Genomic DNA, 17,848 nt, shown 5'->3' on the forward strand with positions numbered 1-17,848 from the left:
TCTTGCATTTGGGCCTCAAAGGTGGCTATAGCACCTAGACAATAATCAATCCTCTGGAGATTTTCAGACCACAGACTCAGTCACCAAGTCCATACCTGAAATCCTTCCAGTTTGGTATTTGCCCAAACTAGTATTTAATTGACACAGATAGTCTTTAGGGTAATCTCTAATACATTATGATGCAAGTGAATAAAGTTATAATAAAAAGGAGATATCCAGATAAATGTTAGACTTATCCATTTCATCTCTTGGAATCTGTTTCCCTGGTAATCATAATAATAATAATAACATTTATATAAAGCCTATTATGTGCCAAGGCCCTGTGCTAAGTATCTTAGTGCTTTACAAATATTTTCTCATTTGATCCTCAACCCTAGAATAAAGTATTGTTATTATCTCTATTTTAATACTGAGGAAACTCAGTAGGGTTTGTAGGGTTTGGGGAGTAAGGAGTAGAGGATGTCACCATATGTAAATTTAGAAGAGCCATGGAGTTTAGGGGATGGGGAGGGAATATAACAAGTTCAGTTTTGGATGTGTTTGGGTTTGTAATATATATGAAACTAGTTCAAAATGTCCAGGAGGCAATTTGTGGTGTGAAACTGGAATTCAGGAGAGAAATTAGGGCTGGATATATAAATCAATGAGTCATCACCACGAGATAATTAAACTTAATGGTGTTGACAAGGTCATAAATGAGAGAGAAAAAAGCAGTAAAAGGGGGAAAAAAGCTAGAATCAACATTTACAATCTCAGAATTGGAAGGGACTTATGTGTAAGTCTCAGATTCATTCAACAAACATTGTGCCTACTCTGTGAAAAACATTGTGCTTCTTTTGTTTTTCTTCCCAGGTTATTTTTCCCTTCTGAACCCAATTCTCCCTGTGCAACAAGAGAACTGTTCGATCCTACACATATACATTGTATCTAGGATATACTATAACATAATTAACATGTACAAAACTGCCTGCCATCTAGGGGAGGGGGTGGAAGGAGGGAAGGGAAAAGTCGGAACAGAAGTGAGTACAAGGGATAATGTTGTAAAAAATTACCCATGCATTTGTTCTGTCAATAAAAAGTTATAATTAAAAAAACAAAAAAAAATTGTATATACTATGTACGATCAGAGTATGGTGAAGAGGGGGAAATACATACTATGTAGATAAGGAATAATCTTTGCCCTTATAAAGTTTACAGTTTAAAATAGGGAAAAGAAGTCAAATTCCCTCTATAGCATAGCAGATGTGGTTAAATCTTGCACTAAGAAAATTATCTTAATAGCTATGTGAATAATGGTAAAAAGAGATGATAAGGTATGGGCATCAACTTCTACAATAGGCTAGGCAAGAGGTACCCAGGTCATGAACTGGGATTGAGACCATGTGAGTAGGAAAAAAGTGACAGACACAAATGAAGATCGAAGAGACAGTATCAATAGGACTTATTTAGACAGGAGCAAAGTAGGGAGAAGGCAAAAGAATCAGAGAGAATTTTGAGGTTTTAAGCCAAGGTGGTAAAGATATTTTGGTGCCATCAACTGAAACAGTAAAGTTGGGAGAGAAGACAAGTTTAGGTTTACTTGCCCATCCTGATCACCTCCTTTTGTGGATGTGTACTTGGGCTTTCCAAAATCCTTCTTAAAAAGGGATGTGGGAAAACTGGGACACTAATGCTGGTATAATTGTGAAATGATTCAACCATTTTGGAGAACAATTTGGAACTATGAGCAAAGGATTGTAAACTGTGCAAGTCCTTTGATCCAGCAATTCCACTTTTAAAGCTGTATCCCAAAGAAATCATAAAAGAGGGGCAGCTAGGTGGCGCAGTGGATAGAGCACCAGCTCTGAATTCAGGAGGACCTGAGTTCAAATCTGGTCTCAGACACTTAACAATTCCTAACTGTGTGACCCTGGGCAAGTCACTTAACCCCAGCCTCAAAGGGGGGAGGAGGGGAAGAAATCATAAAAGAGGGAAAAGAACTCAACTCACACATGCAAAAATGTTTAGCTCTTTTTTTGTAGCACCTCTTTTTGTGGTAGCAAAGAATTGGAAAATGAGTAGATGCTCATCAATTGGGAAATGGCTGAATAAGTTATGGGCATATGAAAGTAATGGAATCTTATTGTTCTATAAATTATCCATAAACCCACAAAAATCATTAGTTTTTTTCAAATGAACTTGTCTAACCACATTTCTCTTATTCTATATCTATGCAATGAATTTTTTTCTGAATTTTACCTTTGTCCCTATTAAATTGAATCTCATTTACTTTATCCTCCTAGCTTGTCAAGATATTTTTTGTATCATTATTCCACCATTCAATGAATAACTACTCTCAAATTTGTATCCATCAACAAATTCCATAACTATGTTGTCTATTCAAGACACTAATAAAAAATATTTACAGAACAAGGTTAAGGAAAGACACTTCCCAAGAGACTTGCCCTTTGGTTAACACTTATTCATTAACCATCTCTTTGAGTCAGGTAGGTTACACACTCAATTTGTTTCAAATTTTACTTAATCGTACTATCATCTAGTCCCTTTCTCTCCATCTTATTCGCAGTAATATCTGAAAAGACTGCCAAATGTCTAAAAGAAATCCAGATCAACAACGTTCATAACATGCCTCTGATTTATCAGTTTTCTAATCCTGACAGTCCAGAGGAAGGGATATACTGAATCTAGAAGATAAGATACCTAGAAGTCAATGGTCATAATTAATTCTTAAGAGCTAAAAGGAACCTGGATTTTCAAGCAGATCCTTTTCATTTAGCAGAAAAGGAAACAGGAGTAAAAAAGTGACATACCCATAGCTAAACAGCTAAAAAAAAAAAAAAAAAAATTAACAAAGCTGGGATCCAGGTCTCCAAATTTAGTACTCTTTTCACTTCACTAAGTAGTCTTGAGATAGAAATAGAGTCTAGAAGACAATTCTTCAGACTTGTTAGAAATAATGTTTCAAAATATCCAATTCCCTTTTTCTAATTCTATGCATACCAAGAAAATACCAGGCTGTGTAATTTGCTTTCTTAAATACATTCATCCACTATAAGAGCTAACCTGATATTGGCTCTCATACTAGGGGTAGCAGAAAGAAAAGCATGGTAAGATAGAGGATTCTAGATGAGGAGGAGAACACAGGAGAAGACTGGAAGTCAGGAAACCCAGGTTCTATTAATACAACTGCCATAACTCATTGTGTGATCCTGAGAAAGTCATTTTAGTCCTGGTGCCTCAAATTTATCCTCTGTTTTAACCTAAATATTCTTCAATGCTTCCCAATTCTTGTTTCAAACTATGAATCACAGACCTATCAAAATAATCTGCCTAAAAGCACAGGTTTGATACCACGTTGATCTTTGCAAAAATTTTCAGTGATTCCTGAGTGCTTCACAAACACTAACTCCTCTAGTTCTACTCATACTATTGTTCTTCAAGTGTCCTAAATTATAGAAAAAAGGAACCACTGACTTCCCCAAAAAGTTTTCATTTCATCTCCAATCTGTCATGCTTGGAATATACTCTCTCCCTTAGAATTCTTGATTTCCTTCAAGGTACAGTTCAGATATCCCCTTCTAAGGATCCTAAAGGAGAATTTTCCTGCTTCCCTCAGTGCCTAGCACTGTTTCAACTCTTATGCATGTATGTACATATATTATTTTACCCCCAAAATTAGGTAACACTTATAGTGTTGAGCACATTACCTGGCAGGAGGTGGCATTTAATAAATGATTGTTGCCTTCCCTCCAGTAGAAAGTAAAACTCCTTGAGGGCAAGGACAGTATTTTTGTCTTTGTATCACTAGCAAACAGCAGAGTGCCTTGCACATAGTAGTATCTGATAAATGTTTGCTGAGCTAAGAAGGTTGGCTACCAGATGATGATTTTTATTTATATTGTTTCAGCTCATGAAGACAACTCAACACACAGGTTTTATATCACATTGTTTCAGTTCACAAAGACAATTCAGCATATATAGTGTTTACATTTTACGTGAGTAAATACTTGTATTAAGGTAATCACAGATACTTAAGATTTAACCAAGTATCTAAAATACACAGGACAACAGTACAAGAGTCAAGATCAACATTTCCTACTTTAATCAATAGCAATATGGTACAGCAGAATGTGCTAGACTTAGAATCAGAAAACTTGAGTTTGAATATCAATTCTCACTTTGTAGCTAGGTAATAAAGAGGCAAATCTCTTATTCTAAATATCAACTTCCTCATTTGCAAAATGGGGACAGTAACAATAGTGCTACCTACTTGACAGGATTGAGATAATGAAAGGAATTTGACAACCCTGAAAATGCCACATAAGTTTAAGACCTAACAGGAATGATTTCATGAACAAGGCAGCATTGGAACGATAAGTAGGTAAGAATACTATAAATTGGACACAAGTTCTGACAAGGAACATTCCCTTTTACAAAGTCTTACATAGATATATATATTCTTTGCCTGGGGAATATGAACTCAGTTCTTAGACTGGGGATTAGGGGCATGTATAGTGAACAGTCAATAGACTTTGTTGATAGACTGGTTGCTTCTGTTAAAAGGATGGATAGGGAAAGGGAAAGGGAGATATAACCGGAAATGAAGGTGATATAAAGACAGAAAAGGTGATATAAAGACAGACATGTCAATGAAAGTTTTAATGTATATTTTTTTAATGAATACAATAACAGCAATGTAAATGGAATTTTTAAAAACGGATACTGTGTAATTATAACAACCAAGAAGACATGCGAATATACTTCCTTTCCTTCTTTGCAGATGTAGGAACTATGGAAATGGGGCACTGCATACCCTGTCAGACTCAGCTGATGTGCTAGTTTTTTTTTTTTTTCCCCCCGCTTTTATTCTTTATTTTAAGAACTGGCTCTCTAGCTGGGAAGGAAAAAAGATAGGCTAAGAAATGAAGGTCATATAAAAATAAAAGATAGGAATAAGAACTTAATGAAAAAATACATTTTCTTTTCTTGTCATCGACTTTATCCAGAAATTATATACATCTGACTACCATCATAAAACCCTACATTTCTATAGCATGTTGCTATTTTCTTTACAATATTCCTATTATACAGGAAACATATAAATATATAAATATATATATATATTTATTTATTTTTTACAAATGTCAAAAGTGAGGCTCAAAGAAGAGACCTGATTTGCTCCCTGGTCACTTATTCACATCAACAAACAACATAGCTAAGTCACAAACATATTTTGGGGCTCCAAATGCAGTTTTAAATTATACTATCTAAGTTCATTTATTTACATAGTTATGAAATAACTTAAGTCTTTGAATAATTCATTAAAATTATTAACCAACAACCATGGTGAGGTAGGTACTATTATGATCCACATTTTACAGTTGAGGAAATTGAGGCAGAGATTAAGTAACTTGCTCAGAGACACACAGCTAGCATGTCTGAGGTAAGGTATAAACTCAGACCTAGTGCTCTATTCACTGTACCTCCTAGCTGCTTTTATATGGAAGTATCATGATGTAATAATAGAAGGAGCTCTCTGACCTTTGCTAGCTGTGTTGTGTGGGTCAAATTTTCTCCTCTGTAAAATGGGAATACTTAATGCTATTTACTTCAAAGAGTTGTTGAGGGGATTAAATGGAATATTTGATGTATCCATAGTACTTTTAAACCTTAAACCCACACATAAGCAGAAGTTAATATTATCATTCCTTCTCTTAAAAAAACATATTGCATATAGTAACAGTATTATCATTCAAAAAATAACTATGAACAACTAAGTTATTCTGAGTACTGTAAATACTCAAATAAACTACAAAAGACCTATAAAGAAAGATGTTATCCACCTCCAGAAAAAGAACTGATAAATAGAAGTATGCATAGTATGGTTTTTACATACACACATACAAATCTGTGGCAAATGGTGGCCTTCTCTAGTGTGGGTAGGGAAGGACAAAGGGAGACAGTTCAGAACTCAAAATATAACTAAAAAACCTCAACAAATTAAATTTAAAAAGAACAACAACAATATGAACATTTCTTCACAGAGGATATTTCCAGAACAGAGTAGAGATGAAAATCCAATAAATAAAAATACAGTGGTTTTATTGTTCTAATTTAGGTAGTCACTAAGTTGAGACTATTCTAAGTTTTACTAAAGGCTGCAAGTATTTTTATATTAACCATATGTATTCTCTCTCTCTGCATGTATGTGTGTATGTGTGTATACTATAAAGACTATCTCCCAGAACATTATGCTGAACTATGAGGACAAAGAATTCCAGTTTTTGATCAAGTTTACAGTAGTTCTCTTTAAAAACTCATTTCTGAACAAAGTAGGAGGGACAGAACTTTACTGTCAGAGTATTTAAAAGGCATGTTACATACAAATACAATTCCACTGCTCTTAAGGCTAACTACAAAAGTTGTTGCTAGGGATCTAATTTTTAAAGATACATCAACTTTGGCACACTATTCACACTTCTACAGTAAATGAGACAATAAGAGAAAAATGAAGACATTTCAAATATTTTAGAGTTAATTTTTGCCAAGACTAAGTAGCTCAATCCTGGAAGCGGAAGCAATCACTTGCAATCTTCCATACTGTGTTGTTAGGTGTGGCTTGTGCTGTCAACAGGAAGTTCTGGTTGAAATAGCGCTGTTTATTCCCATCAAACTTCACAGTCCCACAGGTCACCACGAGGATGGTGGTTTGGCTCTGAGTAGCTTGCTCATGAACAGGTTGGCAATCTAACACACTGATATGGAACTCACTGGAAGGCAACATCTCAAAAAATTCATTCAGAGCATCTTGTCCAGAAATAGCATTTCCATTCCAAATCAAAGTGGCACTGTTCAGGTATAATCTAGTCAGTACCCTTCTCCTCTTATCAATGGTGTCATAGTAAATATTAACAAATTCTTCAGCGGCTCTACATGCCTGGTCCACATAGATCTTAAAATCCAAAGATGATGCCATTTCCATTTCCACTTCCCCGTGAAGAGTTTCCAGTGAGGTCCAGAAGACCTTCAGGAGCAATCAGGTGGTTCAGAAAGTGCAGGAGTTCAAGATGCCTATACTACTTTAAATTTAAGTAGACAAGGGGAAGCAGAGAGATGGAAAAAATGGAAATCCCCATCTGCAACATTAAAAAAAAAACAACAACAACATTCATTTCTGTCCCTTCTTCCTATTCCTTTACAAACCTCCCAAATGCATAAATTGCATTTATGACGAGGCATTCAAGTCCTATAATTAAAGCTAGATACATTTATGTAGGTTCACAATTGAAACAGATCTACAATCTAAACAAAAGATTTTTCAGGTTAGGTTATCCAAACCTGACATAATTTAAGATGGAGAGTCATAAAGACAATCTCTGGACATTAAAAGGAATAATCGGGAAGAAAATTCCTTAGGGTGTAGGGGGAGGGGAATGAGGGGGAAATAGGCTACATGATCTTAAAGTTCTTTTCTAGCTCTGGCATCTCTCTTCTGAAGATTTTTAGCTTTCATATTCTATAATAACAGTAAGAGCTGACACACATAGCAATTAAAAGATTTAGTGTTTTTTATGAAAATTATTTTACTTGATCTTTACAACCTGTGAGTCAGGAGCCTTTACTCCATTTTACAGATTAGGAAACTGAGGTTAAGAGAAATTGGGTAACTTACTTAAGAGTCATGCAGCTAGTTAAGTAACTGAGGCAGAATTTGATTTTGTGTCTTTCTGATTCCAAGTGCAGCACTCTGAAAGAACACTGAATTTGGAATCATACACTCTTTTATGTTTTGTTTTTTTTTTTAATTTTTTAAACTACAAATTATACCAATTGAACCTCACAACCCTGTAAGGTAGATGCTCTTACTCCTCTCCTCCCATTTTACAAATAAGGAAGCCGAGTTGAAAAGTTGAGTGAATTATTTAAGAGTCATGCAGGTAGTAAGATAAATGGAAATGGAAAGTAAATTAATTAATCCCACCCCAAAGTATTTATTCATGATCTTACAAAACAAAGCTTCAGAGCACTAAGATAGGTCTTATGTCAGATGTTCTGATTTAATCTCCAAGTCTCCAAGAATCTCCAAAGAGGTGGACACTAGAATGCCAACACTGAAAGGACCTTAGAATACAGATCATGAACAACTCAGTTCATGTTATGTTTGTAAAGCACTTATTTCACAACCAACAAGTAAGACAGATATTATTCATTTTACAAAAAAAGAAAATTAAGACTCAGAAAGGTGAACTGAATGCCCACTTCAGATGGTCAGAGTTTTCACCTGAAATTAGACACAGGAAGAGATCCTAAAAGACAGATTGTTGTCATACAGAATTTACTTCAATTCCATTCAAGCATTGATAAGCCTTATAAACAAGGCACTGTGCTAGATACTGAGGATACAAAGACATAAATAAATTAAGCTCTATCTTCACAGAGTTTAAGTTCATAAAATGTAAGGTTATAAGAAGCCTTAGAAGAAAATATTAAAATACAGAATCAAATATCTAAGCTAGTCTCTACCATAGGAATTATGGTGGTCAACCTTTTCGTTTTTACAAACCAAAACTCAGATAGATTACATGATTTGCTTGAGGTTACACATCTAAGAGGAAAAACCAGGACTAGAGCACAAGTCTTGTACACCAACATGCTTTCCAGTACAACAAACTGCTTATGCAAAGTTTTTCCCATAACCCTCGACATCATCCTCTTTCACCTTTCTCACTATAGTCATGTTCAAAAAATAGAAAGTTATAAAAAGATACAAATACAACTCAGTATTAATAACCTTTGGACAGACTAGACTTCACGTGTCCCAGTGGCACCAGGGAAGTTTAGTGCATTCCCACAGGAAGCAGTGCAAGTTAGAAGTCTGCTGAGTGGATAACAGACCAAATAATCTTCAGTGACAGCCTTCCAAAGAGAGGCCAAGCCAACAGCTATGAACTTGCAAATTTCACTAATGGAGTCGCTCAAATCATAAACTAATAAAAAGACAGAAAGTGGCTTCTCTCAGCAAACAATCGAATGGAAGCAAGATAAAGTACCTTACAGAGGTTATATACCATCTATATTATCTGTAGCCTCAAATATAAGCAGGAAATATACTATAGTGGCGTAAAAAAGTACCAAATTTTTGGGTTCATATCCTAGTTCCATGACTTACTAGTGTCACTCTAGCCTAGTTACTTTCCTAAAGTGATTCTCAGTTTCCTAACATGTAAAATGAGGATAAAAATAATGAAAATGCTTACCTTACATATATGTCTGAATAAAAGTAAATAATGCAAGTAAAGAATTTTGCAAACCTAAGGCACTAAGGAAAGGTTTGTTATAATTACTTTTCTTCTAGTGAAATAGAGCTCTAGGCCTCTTACCCTTCTCCAGATTCCTCTCAGAAGACCGAAGTTAAGGTCAGAAACACCAGGAACCATAATTTTGACTCCATAAATAGGAAATGTCACAACCTCAAACAGCAAGTCAGGTAAGCTTTAACCCCCAAAATAGGCTCAGCAACATTTTTGGCATTGTCAGGAACCAAATTAAAATCAAATCCATCTATAATCAACTTATTAAGCCAGAGGTTGTGCAGAGATCTGGATTCGGGACCTAATCAATTCCCTACATCACAAAACACAAACACAAAACACTTCTTTTTCCCACCTGTCAAATACTTATCCCACTTCAAATATAAGCAGTACTTTTCCCCAACATCTGGCTTATATAAGCACAGATGAAGCCACTGACATTATTTTTAAATGTATATTTATGTGGATTTTTCCTTTGAAAGATTTCACTCTCTCTTTTAAAAGATCTCATTTTTTTGTTTAAAGAAATGGAAACTTATTAAGGGCAGTCTTTTTACCTCGTCATTAAGGTAATGTATGTACTACTACCTCATGGAGGTTTCGTGAAGTGTTTGGTAAATTATAAAATGCTATATATGTGTAAGCTATAATAGTTTATTATTCAGTACAATAAGGCATAATCTCTCTCAGCTGCAAGTATTATATACTTGCGGTTATTTAAATCTATGGAATATTTATCTATGTAAACATTTGATATCCCCATACTAGCCTTTCTTCTTGTATGATAGGTACTAAGTCTATTTTAATCACTACATTCAACCAATGAATGAATAAATGAATGAATGAATCCCTACTGACATAAGGTCAGAGACTGACAATATCCTAGAGATGAAAATTAAACTCTGAGATTGGGTAGTCTGATCCCCTCATTTTACAAAGAAAACTGAGGTGAAGAGAAAGGAAATGTCCTACACAAATGCCCACTTGACCAGCAACAATTCTGAGATCATGCTATCAGGGCAAAGACACAATTCTAGGATCCTTTTGTGCATAGAAAAAGGAAAAAAGATTAAAAATAATCTCTGGTCATGCTAAATCTGTATTTTGTTGCACTAACTGAACAAACTTTGCCTGGTTAGCCGTTTCCCAGGAACATTCTGCAAATATTGTTACTGTGCTATGTGGTTGAAAGTCAGAATATTCTCCTACTGACTAGCAAGTCACTTCTCTGAACAAGTTTCTTTTTCTCTAAAAACGTGTTGTATGAACTATAGTCTGGTGACTATAAATCCAAAGTGCTTTCATACTCTGAATTTTTGTGATTCTAAAGTTTATACAAAACAGCTCTATTCCCTACAACAGAAAAAAATAGGAGCAAAAAAAAAAAAAAAATAGCATCAATGAGCCCAACTCCAAAGCAAAGAACTTAGGAGATTTGGGTTCTGATCCAGACTCTTAAAAACTGTTTAAACTCGGCCAGGAAAATCCATCTGGGCCTGTTTTCCCTCATTTGTAGGATGTGTGCTGGACTAACCGATCCCCGGATGACCCTCTGTTCAGTCATACAGAGTAGAGGTTTCAGAATCCGTCACTTCTAAGCTCTTGGACACGCTCCAGGAGTTGGGCCAAGGCTTTTTCTATCCCACTCACCTGAGCCATCTTGAAAGCTGGCATTCCCTTCCTGAACATGCAGGGGTGGGAAGATGGCAGAAGAGCAGCCAGGCCTAGGCAGCCCAAGGACACATGGCAGTGCTGGAAAAGACGGTGCGGGCATCCAAGCTTGGGCTGGCACCTGTAGGAGAGGCGAACACTGGAGAGCTCAGGCCAGAGGCCGGGACACTGACACAGGAGGGGTGGCCTCCAGCCCGAGCAGTAACAGTACGATAATGTCACCTTAAAGGGGACCGTTGTCACACCACCACCGAGGAGTAAATGAATGACTATCCCCCCCCTCCCTTTCTAGAACTGTGGGGCTTAATGTGGCATCCCTGAGGTTGGTGGTGGTTGTTTTAATACACACATACACATAACAACTCCATCAACACAACAGTAATCTTGGCACCTCATTTTGTGCATTTAAAAAACGTTCTTCTGAGAAGGGCTCTGCAGTGAGTGAGAGGCTGTCTTTAAGAGGAAGGGGTGATCGCAAAGCATCATTAGATTGTGAAGGGGAAACGGGAAGGGGGTGTTCTCAGTAGAAACCTGGGTGGGGGAGGGGAAGAAAAGCAGAAATTCTACAAAAGGGGAAAAACGTTGGGATAGCAGGTCTGATTTGGGGGAGAAATGTTGCGTGTGGAGAGCATCAGGGAGTAGAGAGAGGGGGAAGATTTAAGGGAATAGGTCACTGATGGTGGCTGGCTGGGGAAGATGAAATCAAACGGCCGAGAAACTTGGCCAAGGCTAGGGGGGTTAGACCAAAGGAGCTGCTGGGGTGGGCCCGGGAGGCCATTTTATGAGGGGAGGGAGGGGGGATTGCAGAAACCGGGGATAGAGGCCCTGGGCTCTGGGGGAGGGGAGGCCCTCGGATGCAGGGAAAAGAGGGGGAGGGGAGAGGCGAGATGGAGGGGGAACGGGACTAGGAGAAAAGGAGGGGGGAGAGAAACGGGGGGGGCGAAAAGGAGGCGAGAGGTGCACGTGGTGTGTGCGAAGTGGGTGGAAGTTGTCTTTAGAGAGTGAGGGAAAATCTTAGAGGCGGCTGTCTGGTCTCGAAGGGTTAGGCCTCTTACCCCGGAAGAAGGAGGAGGAGGAGAAGGAGGAGGAGGTGTCCCTTTCAGAGAACCAGGAGCCGGAGCCAGAACAGGAACCGGATCCGGATCTGGACCGGGACCTGAGCTCTAGAAGCGCAACCCCGCCTCCGCCACCGCCGCCCTGCCGATATCCCACCAATCGCTGGGCGGCGTCTCATCGGGGCATCCTGTGGGGGGCGGAGTCACGTCCTTCAAGCCCTGCCTCCTGGAGGAGGGAAGCGGGGGAGGGGGAGGAGCTTACTTCCAGCTGGAGAAGGATAGCGGAAGGCTCTTCCTTAACGCGGTGACAGGGCGGGGCAGGGTGGTCCCTCAGGGTGTGAATGGAGCGGGGCGTCCCGAAGCGTGCTTAAAAGAAGTGAACATGTTTAATCTAAATCAGATTGCTCGCTCTCTTGGGACGGAGGGAGGCAAGGGGAGACCAACTCAGAACACAAAGTTTCACAAAAATGAATGTTCAAAACTATCTTTTCGTACGTGTTTTTGAAGAAATAAGATACTCTAGGATATACTATAACACATTTAATATGTATGGGAATGCTTGCCTTCTGGGGGAGGGGGTGGGGGGAAGGAGGGAAAAACTCGGAACGGAAGGGAGTACAAGGGATAATGTAAAAAATTACCCAGGCATCTGTTCTGTCAAAAAATGTTATAATTATAAAATTAACAAAAAATAAAAGAAGATACTATTGAAAAAAAATTTTAAAAGGAAAATGAGATTCAGACAGATTGCGTGATTTGTTCGGATCCGTAGCGAATATGTCAGAAAATGTGGCCCATTGGGTCTAGTGCCCATTCAATATACTTACATACATGTGCACACTGGGCATGGCACACATGTGGATGTGTGTGGTGCGTGGGTAAAGCGGGCCCTTGGGATCAGGAGCCCTCCTTCGGGAGTTCAACGTCAGGCCCACACACCTCCCAGAGTGTGGCTCTCGCAAGTCCCCTAGCCCTGCTTGCTTCGGTGCCTCGTGTGCAAAACGAGCTGCAGAAGGAAATGGAAAAGCAAGAATACCGCAGAAGAGTCAGGGGAACCAAAAAAATACCTACTGAGCGCTATCTTTATATATTCTATATTCTAGATTTGTATAATCATGGTTGGACTGAACCAACATGCTAAAAATTATAACATCAAAATTAATTTACGGTTTTAGGGCTATCTCTGTCGAATTGCCAAGGAGATGCTTTATAGAATCAGACACAACAATTACAAAATTTACTTGGAAGAATAAAATGTCTAGAATGTCAAGGAAATGATAAAAGAAAGAACAATAGGGGAAACTACTTTTAGATCTCAGTAGTAATCAGAAACACTATTTGGTACTGGTTAAAAATAGATCAGTGAAACAGATTAAATCAAGTAGAATAAGAAAAAATCTGAGTTAACCTCCTGTTAGATAAACCTAACTATAAATTATTTGGGAAGAACTCCCACTTTGACAATAATTTCTGGGAATTTTGGCAGAAATTAAATTTAGTCTAATATATATCATCATCATAACCTCCAAATGATGGTACATTCTGAATATCAAAGGTAGGACATAAAAATTAGAGGAGAATGAGATCAGCTACTTTTTACAGCTATGATGAGGGGAAAAGTTCTTTTAGAAAAACCTTTTGTTTGTTTTTTTTTTATTTTGCCTTCATTTCCTAACATCCCTCCCTCCTCTACCCAAAGAGTCATCTTTATAATAAAGAATTAAAAAAAAAAAAGGGGGGGGGATCCTGTTAGTGAAACTAACCACCCAATAGATCAAGTCTCTAAGTGTATGAAATGTTCCATGTCCATAGGATTCCTTTTTCTATAAGAATTTCTCCCACAGATGACTACGAACCACTACATGGAATTCCTAATCCCCCTATTTTTGTCCATCTGCATTTTTGATTTCTTTCACAGGCTAATTGTACACTATTTCAAGGTCTTATTCTTTTTGTACAGCAAAATAACTGTTTAGAGATGTATACATATATTGTATTTAACTTATACTTTAACATATTTAACATGTACTGGTCAACCTGCCATTTAAGGTGGGGAGAAGGAGGGGAAAATTTGGAGCAAAAGGTTTGGCAATTGTCAATGCTGAAAAATTACCCATGCATATATCTGGTAAACAAAAAGCTATAATAATACAAATAAATAAATAAATAAAAGAATTTCTCCCATAAAGGTAGTTGTAAAAATGTACCTTTTGTCTTATATTTTACTTTTAATAAGGGATATGTTCTCAAACAAATAAGAGATAAAGGTAATTCTAAAAGATAAAATAGATAATTTCAGTCATGTTAAATTTAATTTTTTTCACATAAACAAAGTCAATATAGCTAGAAAAAAAGGAAAAATTTTAACTGTGGAAACATCTTTGCATCATATATCTTTAAGGGTCTGCTATCTAAGATATATTAGAGATATATAAGAATAACAGCTATTAACTAATAGACGAGGATTCAAAGGGTATAAAAAAGTTCTCAAAATAATTGCAAACTATTAACTAATAAAAGGGGGTTCCAAATCACCAATAAGGGAAATAAAAATCAAAACAATTCTGAGGTTTTGCCTCAATTGGAATTCAAATTGGAAATGATGGCCAAAGATGGAAATAACTAATATTATAAGGGTTATAGGAAACTAGGCAAGCTAAATCTGGAAAGCATTTTGGAATTATGCTTTTTTAAAAATGACTAAACCAAATAGTCAAAAGTGAAAACATAAATCAACAAATAAAATTATATACATAAAAAATAACTAAAACATCTATTCCTGAGCTCTCACTTCCGGGTATATACCACAAAGAGGTCACAAAAAAGAAAGGAAAGTACTTGACACCAGAATATTTATAGTAGCATGTTTTATAGTAAAAAACTGCAAAAAAAAAAAAAAGAAAGAAAGAAAATGCCCATTAATTGGAGAATTTCTGAACACATTATGATATTTGAACATAATAGAATTATAGTGGACTATAAGATACAATAAATATGAAACATTGAAAGACATATATATGTCTATATATAAACTATAAAAATGTCTATATATACAAATGTGTTTGTACATACACACATATATAGTGATTGTGACAATTTAAATTGAAAATAAAATTGAAGTGAAAACTATGATTATAATGACCAAAAAAGTTTGACCCTAGAGAAGAGTCAAAAAAATACACTTCCTTTCTTCTTTGCAGAGGTGATGAACTTTGGGAGTAGAATACTACATACTTTGTTATAACTCATAGAGGTGTTGTCTGGTCATGTTGAACTACTTTTTTTCTTTTTAAAAAATATTCATTGCTGAAGGAATGACTCATTAGGTAGGGGTATGGGGAGGAACATATTTAGAAATGAAAGCAATGTAAAACAAAAAGATCAATAAAAATGTTAAAACATTTATATGTATATGCATGTTTTATTGATTTTTTTTCTCACTTCTCTATTACTTCTTAATAATCACTCTTCCTTCTTAAGGAAAATCTTCTTTTTGTATCATGAAAATAGAGTTTTATGAAAAAAGCAAAATTAAGCCAAACTGACGTGTTGGCTACATCAGGCAATGTTTCTGTATCCTTTTGTACCTTCTGTACCAATGTTTACCACTTCTGCTGTAGGATTGAAAATATATTTCAATATAAGTCTTCTTGGAATCAAGATTGGTCATTTTATTCATTAGAATTCTGATGTTTTTTAGTGTTATACTTATTGTGATCATTGTGTAAATTGTTGGAGAGGTTTATGGTTCTGCTTATGTTACTTTCATCAATTCATATCAGTCTTCCCGAGTTTTGTTGTATTTTTCTTATTTTTTATTCATACCTACATTCATAATAATAAAATAATATTCATCCCCTACATTCATAGAACACGTTTTGTTCAGCCATTCCCCAATTAATAGGTTATCAACTTTGTTTCAGGGTTTTTCTTTTAATCTCTTCCTTTTTTTGCTACCAACAAAGTGCTACGATGAAATTTGAATGAATTTGGGACATTTCTACTCCGTATTTGACCTTCTTGGAGTATATGTTCAGTAGTGTGATATATGGATAAAAGGGTATGTGGAGATATTATACTACAAAGTTACCTTTGTGATGTAATTCCAGGTTGAGTTCCAGAACAGTTGGATCAATTCACAGCTCCAATAACATTATTCTACCTGTCTTATCACAGTCCCTCCAACATTTCTTTACCAATCTAATAATTGAGGAGAAGCCTCCAAATTTATTACTTTTTTCATTATATCATAATACCCTCCATCTGATATTCCTTGTCCTCCATGATCAGGGCCAGCCCTAACTATATTTTCAGACTTCTCCCCATGTTCTCCAACCTCTTCCTCTGTGTGATGAAGTAGACTGGGAAATTCACAAAGGGAATTGTGTTTTGTGGATGCTTTTTTAATTTTTTTTTTTTTTGCTATTGGTCTGTCCATAATCATTTATTAAGCACTTTCTTATATGCCAGACATTGTCCTAAGCACTAGAGGTGTTAAAAATATTGCAAAAAAACAGTCCTTGCTTTCAAGGAGTTCACAGCCTAACAGAAAAATAGTGCGCAAAAAGAACAAACAAACAAACCCAAAAAACCAATGAATAAACAAGATATGTAAAGAATAAATTAGTAAACCAGCAGAAAGAAGGCACTAGCATTTAGGGGGATTGGAAAAGATTTTTATAGCTGGGATTTAAAGGGAGCCAGAGTGGTAGGACATAGACATGAGGAGAGAATTCCAGGTATGGGGTCCAACTGATTTTAAAAAAATGCCTAATGTTAAAAGATGGAGTGTCATATATGAGGAACAGACAGGAGGTCTGTACTAGAAGAGTACTGCTAAGTTTCCATCACTCATGTGCTAAGGAATGGAAGAATCTCTTCAGCTAACGTGACCGTGTCTCAGCCATACATATGATCTTACCTCTTCAAAATCTGTGAAGTATCTATTTTGAGCCTTAAGCTTCACTCAAATCAGCTTTCTAGGGCACCACCTTCTGAAGCCTAGCATTTTTATTTAACTAAAATACTTTCACCTTTCACAGCTTTCTAAACTTCCCAGATTACTGAATTCCTGAAATCTTGCTTTCTGACCTTCTTAGCCTTTGAAACTATTTGGATCCCTGAATTCACATATGAATTATACTAAAATCCTTTTTTTTCCCCCCACTTTAGAGTCTGGGTGCCTGATACTAAATCTGCCATTCCTCTCCTTATATTGGAGCCCCAATTCTACATACCTCAGATCATTGGAATAAATTTTTCCAGATTTATTCATAAGGGGAAAGAGAATATAGAAATATACATATATATGGGGCAAAGATCATTAAAATTATACATAAAAGAAAGTTACTGTCAGAATTGACACCTTTGGCAGAATTGTCAGTTTTGAGTTCTAATCCTACTACTTGTTGCTTATATGATCTTGACTCTTCTAGGTCTCAGTTCTGCATATGTAAAATGATAATATTTGTACTATAGTCCCACAGTAATTATACAGTGCTATTAAAATTGTGAAGTGAGACAGGATGGCAATAATAATATAATAATAAAAGCACTGGACTCCAAGTAGGATCAAATTATTCATGCATGTGTTTTGAAAATAAAAAGCTTTAATGAAAAAAAAAAAGTTACATGTCAAAAGAGAGCTCATTATCATATCCTCAGAACTTCCCTTTTTCCTTATTCCTTTCTCTGTTTCTGTTAGGGACACCACCATCCTTCCAGTCACCCAGGATCCCAATTTTAAAGTCATCTTGGATTCCATATTTTTCCCTTGTTTGTCACATACAATCAGTTGCCAGGTCTAGTAGA

General features: G+C 36.4%; 2 protein-coding genes across 2 annotated transcripts in view; both read right to left on the reverse strand.

The window, feature by feature from the left end:
• MPG (N-methylpurine DNA glycosylase) overlaps positions 1-12,109 on the reverse strand; it is a 71,507-nt gene extending 59,398 nt beyond the window's left edge. The window contains exons 1-2 of the mRNA XM_074279844.1: positions 12,038-12,109; positions 10,962-11,103 (exon numbers count right to left, since the gene is read on the reverse strand). Of these exons, the coding sequence (XP_074135945.1) occupies positions 10,962-11,000 (39 nt within the window). The 5' untranslated portion in view covers positions 11,001-11,103; positions 12,038-12,109. The remainder of the gene's footprint in view (positions 1-10,961; positions 11,104-12,037) is intronic.
• LOC141549854 (NTF2-related export protein 2) lies at positions 4,645-11,098 on the reverse strand. The gene is made up of 2 exons (XM_074279845.1): positions 10,962-11,098; positions 4,645-7,136 (listed from the first exon to the last, which is right to left on the reverse strand). The coding sequence occupies exon 2, from the start codon at positions 6,980-6,982 to the stop codon at positions 6,560-6,562; it is 423 nt and encodes a 140-aa protein (XP_074135946.1). The 5' UTR covers positions 6,983-7,136; positions 10,962-11,098; the 3' UTR covers positions 4,645-6,559.
• Positions 12,110-17,848: the final 5,739 nt, after the last annotated feature.

Source organism: Sminthopsis crassicaudata, chromosome 1, assembly GCF_048593235.1.
Source record: "Sminthopsis crassicaudata isolate SCR6 chromosome 1, ASM4859323v1, whole genome shotgun sequence".
NCBI lineage: Eukaryota > Metazoa > Chordata > Mammalia > Dasyuromorphia > Dasyuridae > Sminthopsis > Sminthopsis crassicaudata.

Bases quoted from the DNA above. Each gene is read 5' to 3' on its own strand.
- LOC141549854 (XM_074279845.1), bottom strand. From the start codon at position 6,982: ATGGAAATGGCATCATCTTTGGATTTTAAGATCTATGTGGACCAGGCA.